Below are 22,204 nucleotides of genomic sequence, written 5' to 3' on the forward strand. Positions count from 1 at the left end.
AAGATATGCTTTGCCATGGGTTTTTTTACTCCTCATGGGCTTTAGTTGTTAGTAGAAATAAAATGAATCCATGAGCTTTTGTGAAATATTTATGATAGATTTTGGGTATTAATTTTCATGGGCTTTAAATAACAACTTGTATAGTTTCTCTATAGATAATCATAATGGACATGTAGGATGAATAATTACCATGAGTTTTGGTAATAAATATTATGAATGTTGTGGTGTAAGATAAATAATGACCATTAGTTCTTATATAAATTCCATGGGTTTATATTATGGTTGAAATAAATAAATGTCATAGGTCCAAAATAAATAATCATAACTTTCCATAGGTTTTTATATTAGTAACATAAATTCATAATTCTCAATGGGCTTAATATATGTTTGCCATGGGTTTTGGAAAAATGAATAGTGTTACGTAACATAAATACTTACCATGGGTTTATAATAAGGTATGAAATAAATAAATATTATGGGTTTAAAATAAATCATAACTTGGGTTTTTATATTAGTAACACAAATTCATAATTCTCCATGGGCGTGATGTATATTTGCCATGGGTTTTAGAAAAATGAATAGTGTCACGTAACATAAATGGTTACCATGGGTTTTATGAGATAGATTTCACAGGCTTGTAATATTGTAGTAATAGGTTTAAGAACTTAAAACATTGTTGATCATTGGACTTTTAAGTGAAATAATTATGATATAGTATTTTGTCAAGTATTAATAACCTTGGGCTTTTGATAGAATAGTGCCAAGTAGTTAGCTTGAGATTTTAAATATTGCCAGCGAGAACTGGGCTTTGATATTGCAAATGAAAATTGGGCTTTTTTGCAATATTTTATATCATAACCTAATTTAGATAATGAGATATGAAACATTTGTAATTAACATAATAATAGAGCAAAAAATATTTGGGAAAATCCAATAACTTATTAGTGGTGTTTGAAAATAAATAAATGGTACTCAAATAAAATTAGTTTTTTTTATATTTTATTTATTTTAAAAGTTCCCTAACAGATAGTTTGAAAATATAACTATTTGGCTACATAGTTTAAAAATTAAGGCTATTTAGCCATTTCCCCCATGTATTTGGCTCGTTAAATTCTATAAAATCATTAAATACCAAATCTGTTTTATGAATAAAAAAGGATACAAGGGGCAACTTGTGTCTTTCTTACTTAGACATGGTCATAGTAGGGTCTAAGTGTCTTCTTGTTGGGCTTAGTGAGCCATAACTTCCTTTTCCTACAAGTACTCAATGATACTACGTACCTTGCCCTACCAGTACTGATTGATGTCTTGGTGGTGATTGGATAGCTATATGTCTCACTAAGCCCAACTAATATGATGTTATTATGATCATGTCTAGGTAGGAAAGCAAACTATATTGTTCCCTCCTACTCTTTTTATTTGTGAAAAAATTTTCCTTTATTACGAATGAATATATATATATTTTGCTTCCCACAACCAAGCAAATTTAGGATCCGTTTTGTTTAACTTTTTGGTTTTGGGTGTTTTGAACATTTGTTTTTATTAGTGCTTTTTGTAATTGCAGCTTAAGGGGTGTAACATAAAAACACAGAAAATCATAACGGTGGAGTCCTTAAGTGTGATTTTGAAGCTACATCAATCGCCAAAATATGCATTTACAAAATGCTGTGGTGTTTTTTTCACCAAAACCTAGTGCGTCATAGGTCACCATCACAGTCCGTCCACAACAAAACACTTTACCTTTTGTCTTTCACAGAAACCACCATCTTATGGAAGGCATCAGTTCCCAGCTACACTGAACATTATCACCGTCTTTCCATGGGATATGAAAGAAAATAAGAAATGTATTTGAGTGCAATCCTTCCATGTGGTCTTTGACCCAATTACTTTCCAATCCGGGTTGCCTTTGCATACACAACAACACTGTTTTAACCCGGATCCTCTTAGCCGACCACAAAAGGTTCTCACTTGCTTCTCTTTTATTTCTCTCTTTTTCTCAAAAAAAAAAAAAAAAAAAAAAAAAAAAAAAAAAAAAAAGAAGAAGAGAAGGAAGAATTCTTTGTTTCAAAAGCACAAAAAAATAAAAAGTCTTAAATACTTTTTTTTTTATACTCCCAATGGACCCTTTATCTAAATAAGAACCTCAAATTAAAAAATAATAATAATAAAATAATCTTTCTCTACATCCTATCGGATCCTTTTCTTTAGCTCTTTACTCTTTTAGCCTTTACCTCATCATGAATTTTCCATTTCCAAATCTATTTCGTTCACAACGAATCCTTTCATTGCTTCTTTCCTTATCTCTTGCTCCTATCCTAAGATTCATTTTTTAATCCTAACGATCATTCCCTTATTTTGATCATAGCAGCCAACGTTAAACATATTCTTCAATGTGCCTTTTAATTACCCCAATTGGTTTCATATCAATCCTCTCCTTTACTGGCCATTTTTTTAATTAAAAAAAAAGGGGTAAAAACTACTTTGGAAGACATACTTTCAAAGAAAACAGAGGGGAAAAATATAGATTCAATTTTTTACTAGTTGTCCATCTCGTCATACACAATTGTTAGGACTAGACTAGTGCCCTAAAACCCAACAGTAAAAACATTATCTTAAATAATAAAAGTTTTTTATTCTCTGAGATTATTTTGATATGAATATTTGCACATTATATTATAGTCCATGAGATGAATGTATGTGATTAAGGTATGCGAATAAGATTTGCATGCAGAAGATCCAAACTACAAGTTTTTTGTAAACTCATTAATCCTTCTTCATAGTCGGTGATAAAATTGGAAATTTCATATGTGAAGACGGAGAAAATGGGCAAATGCCACTTTCAAAAAAACATATCCAGCATTTTGTCCCCTTTCCCAAACTAATTAATGAAATGCCCCTCTTTTGAAACTCGATTTTCTCAAAATCGAGTTATAAAAAAAAAAAAAAATTCTAGAGTCCTATAGTGGCGTTTTAAGAAGCCTATAGTGGCGTTTTAAGGATCTATAGTGGCGTTTTGTAACTTGATCTTCATGAAGTTGAGTTACATGCAATTTTTTGTTTTTTTGTTTTTTTTTGCCTATAACTCGATTTCAAGGAGCTTGAGTTTCAAAACGTCACTATATGTCCTTAAAACGTCACTATGGACTTATTAAAAACGCCACTATAGGGCTTAATTCGATTTTGAGAAAATCGAGTTTTAAAAGAGGGGTATTTTCCTAATTAGTTTGGAAAATGGGGCAAAATGCTAAATTGTTTTTTTAAAAATGGCAAAGGCCAATTTTTTCCATGTGAAGACTATTACATATCAATTAAGATGATTTGTCTTGATCATGAAAATGGAGAATATTAATTAATATGTTGGTGTGTCTCAAGTATGTAAGGTACCTTGAATTAGACTTTGGCCTCACCTCATCCTATTGATTGCTGTGAGATTTATTGTTCTACTAACTACTATCCCTTGAACAATAAGTCTTACGATTGCTATATACATAGATTCCCAATCCTGAGAGGATTCATGGTGAAGCCAAACATTAAATGTTGGTTGCTTTAATGTATACCAAAGTGGGATATTGCATGGTCAAAATCTCTATACATTGGGCAATCACATGTAGTGTTGTGGGAAAATACATTCCCAAGACAGATTTCATAATCTCTTTCTAGAAACTTGAAACATCTCCATGAGATAAGTTTATTGATAATTGGTTGTGCTTGGCTTGACTACTTTTATAAAGAGTTACTAGTGGCAGCTCTAGAAATTTTTTTTTAGAGTGGTTATGAAAAAACTTAAATTAAACAAAATCTATAAGAAGATAAATTCATATATTGACTACAACCAAAAATAGAAGCCAAAAAAAAAAACATGAAATCTTAGAGGCTGTTTGGATGACCTGTTTCTGTAACTCAATTCTCAGTTTTCATAACTCATAACTCAAATATGGTGGGACCCATAGCTCAATATCTGTTTGGCGCATGATAACTCTGTTTCCATCACTTAATTATCTAATTTTTGAGTTATGAGTTATGGAAACTAAAACACATTTTAGTTGTTTTTAGTTTCCATAACTTATAACTCAATTACATTTTTGTAATTAAACACACATAGGGACCCACTAGTCATAACTCAGCCGTACCTTTTGACCACCTTTTGAATTTTTTTTTTCCCTTTCTTCTCCTGGTTCGGTCTTCAGTGTTCTTCCTTTTTTTCTTTTTTCTTTTTTCTTCTTTCACTGGGTTTGGTCTTCAGTTCTTTTTTTTTTTTTTTTCATTAGGTTCGGTGAGCTTGGGTACTTAAAAAAAAAAAAAAAAAAAAAAAAAAAAAAAAAAAAGCTATACTGGGTGACAGGTATAGGGCTCACAAATAGAGTGAAAAATATTAAGTGATGAGTAATGAGTGATGGTGCCAAACGGGTAGGGTATTTTAAGTGATGAGTGATGAGTGACGGAAATTAAGTGATGAAAAAAAATGATCCAAACAACTAAGTTACAATTATTATTATTATTATTTTTAAAATTGTTGCATGATAATCTTATTATCAATGTTGCATGATAATCTCATTATCAATGTTACAAGCTACATCTTTTTCAAAATTTTAGTTAAATAAAATTTTTCTTGGATTTTTATTTTTGTTTGTAAGGGTTCAATATATTGTTAAGAGGAACAGAGTTTAAGGAAAAAATTTAACTACAAACTTAGTTGTAGCTCAAGACTACAACTTTCACTAAACAAATTAACATGGCTACATATTTTGAAAATATAACCATTGAATTGTATGTTCTATGTTCTTAAAACGCATGTCAAATTTCATGTCAATTAGATGTTATTTACTATTTGATCCATAAACTTATTTTCTACGTATAATTTTAGATTACAAAAACTCGAAATTTAAACATTTGATTGATGACATAAGCTATTGATTTTTGATCTTCTTAAAGTTTTGCAAGCATGGAGGATATAAGAAAAAAAATGTAATCTAATTGTGGATTTGTCAAAATTTGTATCCATTAAAAAAGTATCAAGTGGAGTTGTAGCCTTAAGTCTACAACCAAGTTAATTTGTTGCTAAACTTTGTCTAAAGTTTAATTATATTGAGCTTAAAAAAATTTAGGGTGGTCACACATTATTTTAAGGGTAAAAATCATAGAAGTTTTAAATTTTATATATAATAATGATTTTTTTTCCAAGTCATGGTGGTCCTATGACCACCCTAGCTCTAAAGTGGAGCCGCCAGTGAGAGTTAAAAAAGTTTATATTCAATTAAATTAGATTTCATAAATATAAGAATAATCAAAATATTAAAATTGAGAATTCAAAGAAATAAGATGTAGTGATTTACAAGTGACGGTAACTTTTAAACTTTGTTTAACTATAAGTGATTTCATGTAGGGGTGAATGATAATAGTCTAGAAATAAATATTTTATTAATAAAAACCTAGAGTACAGTTATATTTTATTTCACTATATCTATATAATTAATAGTAACTTTGCGCTTTTCTTGAGTTGACAAGAGGCTCAAGACCCATCGGGCCTGTGTTCTTCTATTTTTTTTCTTTTTCTTTTTGTGGATAGGGGGCCTAGTGTTCTTACATCCTTTCGGACTCATCTCAAGTCACATGCTAAAACCCAAATGGGTTGGCCCAATAACTTATCCAATTATAGAGTAGCAGTTTAAGTCAGTAACCATTAGTAAGAAAAACTTTTTGTGAAAATGTATGTACAAATTATAGAAGATAATAGTTCTCTCAATTGACTGGTATCTGTACCCTTGGTTTCAAAAACATAGGTATGAGACATCATAAAAAATGCAATAAGCACTATGTTATCAATTAAACTCCAAATCATTGTAATACTAATACCCCAATTTACAAAATCAAAATTTTCAATAAAAGTGGGCGAGAAAAATGTAGCCTTTGAGTTTTGTTATGTGGATGGAGACCGCATGGTCAAATCACACGTAAAACTCTTATATATATATATGGACAAAACTTAGATATAATATTTAAGTATTGTTTCCTAAGTTTCCTTCTTAAAATTCAGTCATCTGACTTTCTTTTCATGAGATGAAAGTATATTTTTAATTAAGTATAGTCACATGACTGAATCTTAAGAATAAGACCTAAGAAGCAGCATCTAAATATATATTCTATATTCCTTCTCCCTCCTTTTCCATCCTTGGGAGTTTTCTACAATCAATAATGAGTAACAACATCCTCGTTGTCGTTGTCAATTAGGGATTTAGCACTACCTACGGCTACGGCTTTCTAATTCAGAAGTCAGAACACTCGAAGAAACATTTTGCCCCCAAAGTCTTAAATTCCTCAAGTCCAGCTAAAACAAAATGAGTGGGTTCATCTTTTGGTATATATGCATTTAACCGAGCAGTCATTATTGACTTAGTTTTAAACACAACTATACCCTCAACTACTGCATTTATTAATCAGAACTAGTCACACTAAGTAAACATAACAAACAAAAGGAGGAGGCATTAGGCGCAATAAACACTTCAGGCCAAAAAAAAAAAAAAAAACAATTGAGGAAGAAGGAAAATCCATAATAGACCTCAAATTCATAAAGTAGATGCTCTATGGTGTATTTGGTAGTAGTTTTTAAGTATTGTTGTTCAAAATGATGTGAAAAATATGGTTTAAAAGTGTTGTGAAAATTATGTGGTACTATGTTTCAAGCAATATATTTTAAAATTTGAAAAAACTTATTTCAGATTGCTCCTCGTATGGGGCTGTTTGGTTTGTGATTTTAAACAACAATTTTCAACATTTAAATATTGAAAACTGTTATTCCCAAAAAGAATTGGTAGATTTTTTTTTTTCTTACAGTATTAGAAAAATGTTGCTTAAATATGGGTGTTTAAAAACTTATTTCAGAAAGCTCCTTAGAGCAACCGCATTAGTTCTTCTAAAAGATTTCGTTTATTTTACAAAAAATACCTACTTTTTCTATTTTACATTATCACTTGTACAAAACACCCACATCAGTCCATTTGTTATACACTATATTTTATATAAATAATTTTTTTATATTCTTTTTTAATATTATTTTATCTCTACCATTTCTCTTTTCTTATTCTTCCTCTTCTTTTTTCTTCTTTCTTTTTCCTTATCTCTCTGTCATTTCCTCTTTCTTTTTCTTCCTCTTCTTTCTCTCATGATCAAATCAACACTCCATCATAAGCACCACAACCATCAAAACCCACAAGCACCACCGATCCCCATTGACCCACAAGCACCTATCTACACTGCCAGCATCGATCCACATCACCGATCCACATGCAGCGGCGGCGATGGCGCAAACAGAACTAGGCACACTAAGTAAACATAACAAACAAAAGGAGGAGGCATTAGGTGCAATAAACACTTCAAGCCAAAATAAATAATAATAATAATAATAATAAACCCAAATTTCTTTTGCTTCTTTCTTTTCTAGACAATTAGCTTGCCAACCCCAATTGTATAGCAATTGATTTAATTTCTTTCTTTATTTTCCGATATGCAAGAGAGGGTGGATTTGATTTTGTGGACGATTGGTTTGAGTATTTGCATTCCTATTGCTGGGGTTTCTTTGTGGATGATTTTGGATTTGTATATAGATGAGTAGGGGGAAAAGAGAAGAGAGAAGGAGAGGGTCTATATTGTAAAAATGAGGGAGTTTCTCGCTCTTCAAATAAAAAAATAAAAAAAAATTGTACTGTACTGTCAACTTTTCTTAAAAAAACATGCACATACTAAACATAGAAATTTTTTTTTTTTTTCACATTTTAAATATGTTATTTGAATCATGGTACCCAACACATTTTTTGCTTTATGAATATTGTAAGCACATGATTTCATGACACTTTTAAACTACAATTTTCACATTATTTTAAACAATGATACTAGAAATCTCCAACCAAACGGGTCCTTTTCCCATGTTCTGCACGTGTATTATATTATATAGACTACTAGCTATGTGCCTCTCACATAAGTGGAGACAACTGAATTTTTATTTATTTATTTATAAATAAAATATAATTTCATCTTATGATGTCTACTCTATCATGATTTCTCTTTATTATTAGGCCAAGATCTCTAGATCTCTATATTATATTGATTTCTCTATAATATAATTGGTTTTTAGTGTAGGTGGAGTTCGAACCCTAGATCTCTTATTTGACTACAACATACTTTACTAGTTGAGTTAACTAGAACCTATTATAGGCTTAGAAGATTAGTGAGTTACAATACAATAAATAAATCAATTGAATATGAAATTATTGGTTTAAAATATAAATTTAATATGGTTATGTAGACACTCAATTTTGCACCCATGATTTAATTAAGGAGAATGACTTGAATGACCATTCATATACCTCAAAAATCATGATTGCATAACATGCATCAACTTGACCTTGCATTCCATGCATTAATTCATTCATTGTATATCATAAAAATGATCTTGAGATTCTAACAATCGCAGTAGTGTTTTCGGTTTTCAAATCGGACCATCAGATCGAAAGATATCGCATGATCAAGTTTGCACAGTCAACATGCATTGTGTCTAGGTAGAATCGACCACACATGATCAATTTAAATTAATTCTGATTGGTTAAACAATTAAAATTAATTAGATAATTTTGTAATTGGTTGATAATTAGTGTTAAAATATGATAACATGCATAGGAATAAAAGAGATGATTGGATAACATTAAAATTGTGGATAGCCTGAACTTTATCAAGACTTATTTTAAGGTATTTATCCACAAGATAATTGTTCTTAAATAGCCTGAATTATCCAAAAAACGAAATGAAAAATCATAGATGGAGGATGAAAACGTGTCTAGGTACAAGGACAGGCCAAAAAACCCTAGAAGAGGAGTCCAAACGGCACCCAAACACAAAAGAACGTTCGGAGTTCAAAGGCCAATTCGGCACCGTTCGGCACTCCAAAAGTGCCAAATTTTCATGATTTGGGCTTTGGCCCAACGGCCTTTGAGTGATGATAATGCATACCCTTTTCGACCTTTTCACAAAGCAATGCGTTCGGATTCAAACCCTAATCATCTGTACCTAGTTTTAGAGCCCTCTGACCTTTATAAATAGAGACTGAACCTCATAATTCAGCACCTTTTTTTCTACGCTCTGGGAGGCATACGTTTTAGGCTTTAAAATTGTCCATATTTTCTGATCCCTTATCTGAGTGTTGCTGCTTAAATTAGGGTTTTTAGGTTTCAAAGAGAATTGCATGAATTTCTTTGAACCCTAAAACATCCTCTCAAGAACAAAGAGTGCTCATGCAAGAGGTTGTTTCTTAACCCTATTTTTTATGATGTGATGATGCATTATATCTTTTTCTTTTTCAAATATCCATAACATGAATTATTAATTATTGTTTTGTTTACAACATTATTGTTTTTTTTTTATGTGATTGTTATAATCTCTTTCTTGAATGTCAATAATTTGCATGTGAATGACTTCTAAAAAAAAAAAAAAAACAGATCTAAATCAATCTTAAATGTAGATATGGATTTTTCTCAACATAAAAATAGATCTGCATCTTTTCTATATGTAGATCTAGATTTTTCTCAACATAAAAATAGATCTACATCTTTTCTAGGTGTAGATCTAAATTTTTCTCAATATAAAAACATATCTGCATCTTTTTAGATGTAGATTTGAATTTTTCTCAATACAAAAACAAATCTGCATCTTTCTTAGATGTAGATCTGAATTTTTCTCAAACAAAAAGAAATATGCATCTTTATGAGATGCATATCTAAATCTTTATCAAATCAAAACTGATTTGTATCTTTCTTAAGATTTAATACATGCAAGTTGTTGAAATAAAGAAAGAGATCATGTACTACTATGTTTGTGTTTGCTTTAATTCATGATTGCATAAATCCATATTGTGAGTGAAACTCTCTTCTTAAAAAATCTTTTTCATTCTTTTTTTAACATATACAAGCCAAATCTAATTTTTTTTTATTATAAAAAAAATCATATTTTTTATTATCTCAAAACAAATATGATCTTTTATAAATCAAAAAACCATTTTTTTTAGTTCTTAAAAAACAGATCTGATACTTTTTTCAAACCAAAAGACTTTATTTTGTGTAATAAAAGCAAATCTGAATTTTTTTTCTCCAAAAACCACTTTTTTCTTCATACTACAAAACAGATTTGGTATTTTGACAAATCAAAATCAATTTTTTTTATCAATCAAAACAGATCTGAATTTTTTTAAAACAAAAGAAGAGACTTCATTCATAAATAAATTTGTGTGATCTAATTTTTGTTTCACATGTTCAACATATCATTCATGACATGCATAAAATGGTACATTGATCACAAGAATCTAGAAGACCAGACTTTGTCTAGGCGGAATGGGTGCCTAACACCTTCCCATTCTGTAACCTAGCCTTCGGATTTAGGTCTTTGGCTAAGTAGATCTAGCCTTGTTTTTATTTGTTTTGGGTAGATTGTAACTAGGACCCAAAACTATGTAACTTTTCCATTTTCCAAATATGTAATATTTATTCAATCAATGAAGAGAACAATTTAGTCATGTATTTGCATATATTTATTTTTTCTTATTTTTTGTATAAAAAATAAGCGGCGACTCCATACCACTTCTCAAAAAGAAAGGTGCCCCAAAAGGTACCCAAATCTCTTTTTTGAAGGACAGCTTTCGTCAAGGTCTCTCACAGTGGCAACTCCACGGGTGATGTCGAGGGCTAAGTTTTGTATTAGACTTAAGTGACCAAATATGTACCTTTGTTTTGCATGGCTTGCATGATGTTGTTTGTTTATTTATGTTTGATGGGATGTTGTATGATATTTTGTGGTATGGTGTTTTGTTGTTTGTATTGTTTGTTAAAATCTTTCCCTAACTATCATAGTGTGTGCCATCCAAACAAATATGTATGCACCCCTTTTCAACAACTTGTGGTGGTAGTAACCATGGATCTCCGATCTTCATTAGATTCGGGTACCCAGTGGCGAGCTCACCAACTTATAGCCTAAAGTCATTGGATCATTTCTTGTTGACTGTAAAGGATAGACCATGCCGTTTGGACCAATGTAATGTTCATTACATTACAAGTTGGGAGGTGTAACGTCCTAGCTATAGGAAACAATGAAACAACAAACCCACCCTACAACGTAATGACCTAGAACCTACCCTTAGGTCGGTCTCGGTTAAAATTGCATTGCATGTTGTGTGTGTTTGTTTTGCTTGGTTTTTTGATGCAGATGGTGACCTAGCTTTAGTTGACCCAAAAGAGCCTGTTCTAGAGAAAGAAAGAGAGAAAAAGCAAGAGGGGAGAATTTGGTCAAGATCTGAAGGAAGGCTGCAAAGAGAACCTAAGGCTGACACTCAAGCTAGTAGCTCCAGTTCCAAGCCCATCACCCCCATCACGGTGCTGAAGCCCGTGAGCACAGAGGACACGCTGCTGCTGCAACATCACAATCCCACGTCCGACTTATGAGATACTTCAAACCCTAACCGAATAACCCAACACCAACATACAGGGGGAGACACTTTGAGCCCTAATCAAGCAACCCAATGCCTACAAATGAGGGGAGACATTTCAAACCCCAGTCAAGTGACCCAACATCTACAAATGGGGGGAGACACTTCAAACCCCAGCCAAGTAACACAAATGGAGGGAGACACTTCAAACCCCAAGACACCAATCCTAATGACCCGACAAAAATTATCCACATTATAAGATGGGGAGACACTTCAAACCCCCACATTTGGAGACAGTCAACCCAAAGCCAAAGTCCATCGAGATTTCAACCTTTGGGATTATAAGTTCAAACCTATCAAGCCTAAGGAAGGTTCAATCCTAATGAGCCAAGAAATAATTAAAGATGTTCTCAACTCCATCCTAGAAGGTCAGGAGAGGATAAATGAAGAGCTGGCCCAAATCTCCTGGATAGCCAACTCTGCATTACAAGTCAGCTTAGCCAATCAATCTATGCTCTCTACCTTGTGCAAGGATAATTCACCGAAACCCAAAGAGATTCCACACTTCCAATTTCTAAAGAAAAGAGCTAGGGATTTCAACAAGTTGTCTTTCCAACTATCCTCTCCAATCAACAAGAACATGTCAATGGACTCAATCCCCAAGGAGGTAGTGCCTTATCACATCAGTAACAATGTAGTCAAACCATCAACTGAAAATTGTAAGCGTTGAAGAAATTTTTTAGAACTACACATGACTTTGGGTGAAGCCTTGGAGAAACTACAAGCTAAGGGAGTATTGAAGCCATTGGATCCAAAGCCAATACCACATCCCGTGCCTAGAAGATACAATCTTAATGCTCATTGTAGATATCATCAAGGGAAAGGCCATACAACCAATGGATGTTATAACTTAAGGCATGCCATTCAAGATCAGATTGATCAACAAGTCATCACTCCGCCTTCATTAGCCAGTAATTCTGACTTTGTTTAAATTTTACTTTACAAGTTTTTTAGATTAATTATTTGATTTTATTTTTTATTTGGGATTTTCTTTCTAGTTGGTTATTTGCTTAATAAAGTTTGTGTAGTGTTTAATGCATTTGATTCATCATGTTATTCATATAAAAAAAATCAACAAAATCAAAAAATTTTGCACTAGGGACATTGGGTCTTCTTAGTAATCTTTTTCTAAAAACCCTTTTCTTGCTCCTTCAAAGACTCTAAAAACTTTTCAAAAGCCTTCTTTTCAAGAGAATACAAGAAGATCCATTTGACAAAACTTTTTCTAAATCATGATGATTAATTGCTCTACCAATCAATTTATTCCAAAGAGGGATTTAACTTCATTCAATCCATGTAAGGACTTTTGCTAAACATTCAAAATATGATAAGAAAAGGTCCTAAGAGGCAATCAAAGAAATATATCCATTCATCCAAATTTCTCAACCCACATACACTCAATCCCAATCTCTCAAAATCTCGTCACATCATTGGAGCATTTATACTTCTATTCCAAGAACAGTTTATTAAAGGAATTTAAGTCACTGTGCTTACAAGAAAGCATCACTAGGGATAGGAGGCCACCTTTGATAACCTACATTATTCCTTGACACCTATTACAATAGTTAACCATTGCTAGCCAACTTGAGCCTTTAAACAGTTAGCTTGTTTTTCAATGAACCCACTAAAAACTTAAACCTTGGGTGGGAAAAGTAAGTATGCATGCTTAAACCTCAAGATGAGGAAGTGCTGACCTAATGGATTTAGCACCACTTGGTAAGGTCCTCAATGAAGACAATGAGACCAATTCAAATAATAATAATAATTGTTAGGGCAAAGACTCCAAATCATGTAATGGGCTTTGGGCCCCACCCGGGACGATTAGCAAAGTCTGAGGAGAGGAAATAGTTGCTAAAGGGATTTCCAACTTAGCTCTCATAGACAAGGGGCATTTGAAGGACGGTCCGAGGAGGAATGCCTCCTCGGATGTATGAATATAGCTCAAACATGCACTCTAGCAATTAGAAGGACCCCTCCAATAGGCATTAGCAATAGGGATGTGCCCCACAAACCCGCGAGGAAGAAGGAAACACAAAATATCCAAGGAGAGGCTGCTGCTACCACATTAAATGCGTTGCAGCTACTTTTCTGGCTGCATTAATGTGGAGAGGACCTGTGAACAGTGTTGCCTTGGCCACTATAACTCACAGAAAGCTGAAAGGGGGTATCCGATGGGACAAGCACTCAAGTAAGGATCCAGATGATCGACAAGTATAGGACCACGATGGCTTCAAGAAGACTATATAATATGGGGAGTCCCCATGAGGAAGGGGAGGGAGAAAAAAGGAAAGAGAATACTGCAACAGTATAAACGGCCATAATACTCAAACAGTGATCAATATATATTCATTTAATCTTCTCGGACTGAAAATCTATGGATGTTAACATGTTTTATTTGTGTTTAATAGTTGTATAGCCCAATACTAACCGTTGTCCAACTCGCTAAGACCTAGTTCTATGGCCCATTCTCTACAAATTCATTGTCTCTAGGCTCCTTGGACCAAGACCACATACCTCTTGGGCTTGAGCTCCAAATTGTGACCCTACAATTGGCGCCGTTTGTGGGGAGAGCTTGTGCCTCAACAAGAGCAACGGTTAAATATGGTGGGATCAGGTCCGCACCGAACGAAGCCTGCAGACTCTTAACGGCAGGACAATTTTCTTAACCTCGAGCGGGAAAGAGATCAAGACAAGCGACGAGAGGGTAGTGTACGTACCACCTATACAAGCAAAAGCCGTTCAAGGGGGAAAGGTCATGTATCCCAAGAGCAGGACGATAACAGAGCTTGACGACTTAAAGAGGAAGTTGCGTTGAACGCAGTGGAAACGTCCCCCCTCTAGCCTAGACACTAGTGATGAAGAGGACGGTGAATACAGGCGAAGGTCGAGAACTCCACCAAGTAAAACCTTCTTCTATGAGGAAGAACAACATCACAAACGTAGTCACAAGAGTCCGTCCTATAAGGGCCTAGTGAACGATGCCATGAGCAAAGCCCTGGATTGAATCTCCAAGTCAACCTTCACACACAAGATAGAGGGGGCTGAACTTCCTCGGCGATTCCATCAACCTACTTTCACCATATATAACAGTCGAATGGACCCCGTAGAGCACATAAGTCAGTTCAACCAAAGGATGGCCATCCATTCCAAAGACGAGGCTTTGATGTGCAAAGTTTTTCCATCTAGTCTGGGACCGATAGCGATGAGATGGTTTGATGGCCTCAGGTCGAACTCCATAAATTCCTTTAAGCAGCTAACCGAGGCCTTTGGCTCTTGCTTCATCATGAGCAGTAAGGTTCCTCGACCCTTAGATTCCCTTTTGTCTTTATCCATGCAAGAAGGGGAGACCCTAAAGGCCTACTCGAATAGGTATTGGGAGATGTACAATGAGATAGAGGGAAATTATGAGGTCGCCATCAATACCTTCAAAAGAGGCCCCCCGACTGAGCACAGTTTAAGAAAATCCCTAACTAGGAAACTGGTCACCAGCCTGCACCAGCTCATGAACCGAATTGACAAGTACAAGAGGGTCGAAGAGGACCAATAGTTGGGTAAGGGTAAAGCAAAGGTTGTCCCTCAGGAGAGGAGGGACTTCAGGTCAGACCGATTCAGCAACAACAACCGACCGAGGAGAGATACATAGAGCAACCCGGATTTGCTAGTGTGCAGGCAGTCCATACTGTGTTTTGAGATCTGATACATCAGGTTTTGGAGAAAATCAAGAATGAGCCATTCTTCAAATGGCCAAATAGGATGGCAGGAGACCCCACGAAGTGCAACCAGAACCTATACTGTCAGTACCACCAAGAACCGAGGTATACCACCGAAAACTGTAGAAACTTGAAGAACCACTTGGACTAGCTGGTCCGAAAGGAAAAATTGAGTCATCTCCTACATCACTCCAGTGGCCGACAAGGACAGATAAATGTTGAGACAAGGAGGGACACCTCCTTGAGACCGCCTATAGGTACGATAAATGTCATTCTCGCCGCCCCGGGAAGGATCAGCTCTCGTCCTTCCGGAGTAATGTCTGTAGCTCGACTTCCCGCTGAAAGTGATGATCAAGAGTCTAAGAAGGCCAAGAGGATGGCCTCACCATGTTGGGCTTCTAGAACGAAGATAAGGTCAAAACCATCCAACCCCACGTTGATGCTTTAGTCACCACCCTCAGGATTGGGGGATATGATGTAAGGAGAGTGTTAGTCGATCAGGGCAATGCTGTGGAAGTAATGTACCTTGACTTATATAAGGGGTTGAATCTGAAACCCGAAGATTTAACGGCATACGATTCCCCTCTAGTAAGCTTCGAAGGGAAGATCGTTACTCTAAGGGGCAAGATTAGACTGCCCATACAAATAGGCTCGGATGTAGTGGAGGTGGACTTCATTGTGGTGGACGCATATTCACCCTACACAGCCATTGTAGCTAGGCCTTGGCTTTATACCCTAGGGGCTGTTTCTTCTACCCTGCATCAAAAGGTGAAGTACCCGTCGGAGGGTCGGGTTAAAGAAGTTATTGGGGATCAGACCATGGCCAGATAGTGCATGGTGTTCGCCATCTTATGACGACCCAGTGCCGAGCCCTCAACCTCTACTGAGAACGGCTTATAGCAATCAACAGCCCCGGCAATGCCCGTTGGGGGATCAGCCGAGGAGACAAATTGCGAGGATCTGGAAAAGGTTCCTATGGGCGTTGATTCGGAAAGGTTCTTTCAAGTCAGCTTGGAACTACCTCCCCAAGAGAAAGAAAAACTAATTGATTTTCTCAGGGAAAATGTGGAAATTTTTGCATGGGACGCTTATGAGGCCTCAAGGGTTGATCCGGACTTCATATGCCACCACCTTAACGTTAATCCATCTGTTACGCCCAAGAAGCAACCCCCTCGGCGTCCATCGAAAGAGCATGCTAATGCGGTCAAGGGGGAGGTGATGAAACTTAAGAAAGCAGGGGCTATCAAAGAAGTTTTTAACCCTGAGTGGATGGCCAATACTATAGTGGTGAAGAAGAAGTGCGGAAAATGGCGAGTCTATGTAGACTTCACGGGCCTGAATAAGGCCTGCCTAAAAGATCCCTTCCCTATGCCTCGGATAGATCGGTTGGTGGATGCAACCGCTGGACATCCTCGAATGAGCTTCTTAGATGCCTTTCAAGGATACCATTAAATACCCCTGGCTATAGATGACCAAGAAAAGATAGCTTTTGTCACCTCTATCGGAAACTACCACCATAAGGTGATGCCTTTTGGTTTGAAGAATGCCGGTTTCACCTACCAGAGAATGATGACCAGAATGTTTGAGCTACAGATGGGTAAGAACATTGAAGTCTACATAGATGACATGGTGGTAAAGAGAAAACTGGTGTCCGAACATGTGAGAGACGTCGGCGACATCTTTGAAATCCTAAGAAGACACAAGCTGCGTCTCAACACATCTAAGTGTTCATTTGGGGTGGGATCTGGAAACTCCTTGGGCTATATGGTGACCCACAGAGGTATCAAAGTCAGCCCTGATCAAATCAGAGCTATCCACAGCATGCAGCCACCTCGGAATCCCAAGGAGGTCCAAAAGCTTACCAGCATGATTGCCTCTTTGAACCGTTTTATTTCTCGTTCGGCGGATAGGTGTAGACCTTTTTTCCCTCTTGTTGAATAAATGGAAAGGATTCGAATGGACCAAAGAATGCGCCTCGGCCTTCCAACAACTTAAAGTATATTTGTCTAGGCCACCAATCATGTCTAGCCCCGAGGCCGATGAAGTTCTGTTCTCTTACATTACTGTGGCCCCTCACGCAGTAAGCTTAGTGTTGATACGAACGAACATGGCGTACAACAACCGGTCTATTATGTAAGCAAGTCATTGCATGAGGCTGAGATTCACTACCTTCCACTAGAAAAGGCCATCCTGGCAGTGGTTCAAGCTACACGAAAGCTCCCCCATTATTTCCAGGCACACACAATTATTGTTTTAACCCAACACCCGCTCAAGTCCATACTCTAAAGCGCTGATTATACAGGGAGAATTGCTAAATGGGGCACAATTCTGGGGGCTTTTGACATTAAGTACATGCCTCGCACTGCCGTAAAAGGCCAAGTCCTTGCAGATCTGGTGGCTGAATTTGCTGAACCCTCACTTAAAGAAGAAGAAGGAATGCGAAGCATGGATGAAAAATCAGTTGGCGCCATCTTTCTGCAAGGGCCCACTTGTTGGAAAGTATACGTCGATGGCGCGACAAATCAAAGGGGCTCTGGGGTGGGACTGGTCCTGATTTCCCCTAAGGGGATTACCATTGAAAATTCGCTAAGACTGGGCTTCTCGGCCACGAATAATGAAGCGGAATATAAAACCCTGCTGGAAGGAATGTCCATGGTCCAGAAATTGGTGGGAAATCTGTAAACATGTTCTCGGACACAAGACTTATTGTGGGTCAAGTAAATGGGGAGTTAGAGGCAAAAGATGAAAGAATGCAAGAGTACTTAGACCAAGCTAAACGCCTACGGTCACGTTTAGATTCTTTTAGCCTACTGCACATATCCAGGAGTGGAAACACACACGTCGATTCCCTAGCCACGTTGGGCACCTCCTCGGCTCAATATTTACCTCGGGTCATACTTGTGGAAGATTTACACAGGCCCTCGGTGATGAAGATAGAAGTGATCCATGTCCACAACATCAGAGTGGGGCCTAGCTGGATGGACCCTTTGGTACTGTTTCTAAAAGAGGACATCTTACCCGAAGAGAAGTGCAAAGCCGACAAGATTAGAAGAAAAGCTTCTCGATTCTGGCTATCCGAGGACTTGAAGCTATATAAACGCTCATTTTCAGGACCATACCTGCTATGCGTGCACCCCGAGGCCGCGGAACTCATCCTGGAGGAATTGCATGAAGGAATTTGCGGAAGCCATACAGGAGGCAAGTCCTTGTCCCATAGGGCCATAACCCAAGGCTACTAGTGGCCAAACATGCAGAAAGAGGCGCACGAATATGTGAAGAAGTGTGACCAGTGCCAGAGGTTTACGCCGAATATACATCAACCAGGAGGGATCCTCAATCCACTGTCCAACCTTTGGCCGTTTGCTCAATGGGGCTTGGATATCGTAGGGCCATTTCCTAAAGCAGCATGGAATAAGAGATATCTACTCGTCGGCACTGATTACTTCATTAAATGGGTCGAAGTCAAACCTCTGTCAAATATCAGAGACGTGAATGCCAAGAAGTTCATCTGGAGAAACATTGTCACCAGGTTCGGAGTCCCTCATACCTAATCTCGAACAATGGTCTTCAGTTCGATAGTAAAGCTTTCAGAAGGTACTGCGGCGAATTGGGAATTACGAATAGATACTTTACATCAGCCTACCCCCAGGGGAATGGGTAGGTCGAAGCTGTTAACAAGGTCATAGTAAATGGGCAGAAGATGAGGCTAGACGATGTGAAGGGAAAATGGGTGGAAGAGATACCACATGTCCTATGGACGTATCGAACCACGCCCCGCAGATCAACAGGGGAGACCCCCTTTTCGATGACCTATGGGGCCAAGGCTGTCATTCCGCTAGAAACAAACTTTCCAACAACCAGCTCATTCTATCCCAGTGGCAACAATGAGCTGCTGGAGAAGAGTTTAGACCTTACCGAGGAAAGAATGGAAAGGGCAATGGTCCAACTTGCCTACTACCAACACAAGCATAAGCAAGGTTATGATGCCAAGGTAAAGCTAAGGCCACTAACACCTAGGGACTTGGTATTGAGGAAAGTTCTGGACACTGCAAAAAAATCCCGTATGGGGAAAGCTCGAGCCAAATTGGGATGGTCCATATTGTATCACTTCAGTGGCTGGCATAAGGGCATACTTTTTAGAAGATTTGGATAAGCATGTAGTACCACACCATTAGAATGTAAACAACCTGAAAAGGTACTATTATTAATGAAAATTCTCATTCTTGATAAATCCTTATATCGTGAAAAGCCCTTGTGCTTCTTATTTCTCATTTACCAATCCAAGTATTAAACAGATCCTAAGTCCTGCATGGCTCCTCGGACCACAAGCTTAGGGGAAATTAATCACTTCGTACATTTATCAAAGTATTAAACAGAACCTAAGTCCTGCGTGGCTCCTCGGACCATAGGCTTAGGGAAATTAATCACTTCATACACTTATCCAAGTATTAAACAGAACCTAAGTCTTGCGTGGCTCCTCGGACCACAGGCTCAGGGGAAATTAATCACTTCGTACATTTATCCAAGTATTAAACAGAATCTAAGTCCTACGTGGCAAGCAGAATGCAAGACACGAGGGATATCTCTTACATCCTTCAGGTACCATATCCACTATGTAAGAATCATTTCGTATCACGAGTGAAGAATCTTTTTCTCTTGTTCATACTTAGCTATATTTCTTGAACTACAAATAATGAATTACCATTAGAAATCTAGCAGCACAATCCAGGCTCATTCATGATGATAATAAAGTTAAAACAGTAAAAATAAAGACCAAAGAAGAGGAAATTAGATCATTCATTAAACTTGAAGAGAAGTTATCTTATAGGCATTGGCAAAAGCCAAAGAAATGAAAAACAGAATGAAACAACAACAAAAGAAAACCCTACACCTAAAGTTCTAAGCCTTGTCTTTGATTGGACTTTTTACGGGGTCAGTAGTCTCGGGACGATCATCTTTAGCTTTGGATTTAGACTCAGCATCCTTGGCCTGCGAGACAACATCTATGATCGTGAGGGTGTCCTCGGATGACTTGTCCTTTGTTGATGGCTGAGCCTTCTCATCCACTCCTTTCCCCCCAAGAACGATGGGGTTAGGAATGGTGGCCTGGGCAGAAAGGAGCTTTTCCGAAGGATCCGAATCAAGAATCTCTCGAATATCCTCTAGGAAGAAGATACTCTCAATCCTCCTAAGCTCGGAGTCTGTAGGAACTCCCGCCCGGTCCATTGCTACTCCCCAGGACTCGGTGCAGTAGTCCCTACAAACCACAGCCACCTCCTCGGTCAACTTGGCCTTGGTGTCCTTCACCGCACGCTCGTAAGAGGCTGCCATCGCAGCCTCAGCTACTTCCCTGGCCACCCAAGCTGCCTCCTTAGCCTGTTGCAACTGTGTCTTGAGGCCTAGAACTGCTTTCTTCTCGATGGACAGGTTTATTTCCGTTATGTGTAGCTGCTGACGCATGTCCTCAGCCTGCCTCGTCGTGGTCCTAAGGCCCGCTTCAGCGCTGTCCCAAGGCATAATGGCCTCTTTGACTTTCTCATTTAGGCTCTCTTTCTCTAACCTGAGGGCTCCGATAGCTTTCTCAGCTACGAGGTGGGACTGAACCTCAGTGTTCACTTCCTCTCGGGAGTTCTTAACCCACTCCTCGACCACATAGATTTGCTAGGTAACCTGCATAAAAGTAGTGGAAGAATCATCAAAATGTAAATGACAAATAAATGAACATAGAATCAGGAATTTGAACAATGGAGAGTTTTCATTTTACCATGGCGAGATCCCTCTTCAACGAAATGAAGAGGTCTGGTTGCCTTGTAGTCCTGAGCCCATCCATATCACGAGGCAAGAGGAGGGGCTGCTGTAGAGCCTCGGCAAGATAGGATGCCTACCCTCGCTAGGACTCCCAAAGGGTCGTGTCCCAAAGGATGGGAGCGGCGTCCAATTCGAGCCGAGGAGACCAGGTGCGCTGCCCCCTCCTAAGTGCAGCCTCATCTTGGTTGTCTATGGACTTTGTCTTTTTATCTCTAGGCTATTTGCCTTTCTTCTGCTGTTTGTCCTTCTGAGGTCCGACCTCACCCTCCTCCAATTCATCAACTGGCCTTTTCCTCCTCAAGTTTGGAATGGGTTGTAGTCCGGGGTCAGTAGGAGGAGGAGGTGGAGGAGGAAGGCTGACAGGAGCTTGCTCCTTAGGGGCATCCTTGGAAGATTTCCCTTTGTTCCTGTTGGACATAAGGCCCTTCAGACCAGATCTCGGCTTTAGATCCATGCCTTTTTCTTCAGTCTCTTATCTTATGTCGATCCGAGCAACTATTAGTCTTGGGGAGTAAGCCGTCAAGAAGCGATCAAGATCCGAGCCGAAGTCTGAAAGCTCTACGGGCCTTGTTGACACCTCACCCTCTTTGTTGAAGTGGAAGTGATCGATTTCAGCTTCGAGGGATGAGTGCGTAGAGTCAATTCCCTCCCCCGGAACGGCCACCTCTTGGGGAACGCGATGAGCGGGCAGTTGGACTGGTGGCAAGTCTTTCTAAGCTAAGAATGTCGGTTTAGAAACGTCAATATGAGCCAATCGGGGACTCCTGGCCCTTATCGCCTGGCCCATGTCCACGAATGCACGGGATAGAGGCTCGTAGTCCAAAATGAGGTGAGCGGCTCGCAACTACCCATCCTCGCTCACAAAGATCTCCGACCTTAAGAGGTAGTTGAAAGCTTGGATGTTAACCAGGCTGATCCTCAGAGTGGTGTGTACTTTGTCTGCAAAACATCCAAAGGAAAGGTTACGTCAGTTCGAGAGAACAAGCGACCAAAACTAAAACCAAAACAAGTAAGAGGAAAGCTCAAAAGACTAAGATCCCCGTCGAGGGACCTGATCCTAGAGTGTTCCACCTGGTGTTCCTGCCCTAATTGGGCAGTGAAGACGGTCATGCCATTCCCCGGAAACAACCAGATAATCGTCCTTCAAGCCTTTGTTGGACTTGGG

General features: G+C 38.0%; 1 protein-coding gene across 1 annotated transcript; it reads left to right on the forward strand.

Moving 5' to 3' along the window:
• Positions 1-18,931: 18,931 nt before the first annotated feature.
• Positions 18,932-19,384, forward strand: LOC115951684. The gene has a single exon (XM_031068843.1). The coding sequence runs from the start codon at positions 18,932-18,934 to the stop codon at positions 19,382-19,384; it is 453 nt and encodes a 150-aa protein (XP_030924703.1).
• Positions 19,385-22,204: the final 2,820 nt, after the last annotated feature.

This window comes from Quercus lobata, chromosome 7, assembly GCF_001633185.2.
Source record: "Quercus lobata isolate SW786 chromosome 7, ValleyOak3.0 Primary Assembly, whole genome shotgun sequence".
In the NCBI taxonomy this organism is placed as follows: domain Eukaryota; kingdom Viridiplantae; phylum Streptophyta; class Magnoliopsida; order Fagales; family Fagaceae; genus Quercus; species Quercus lobata.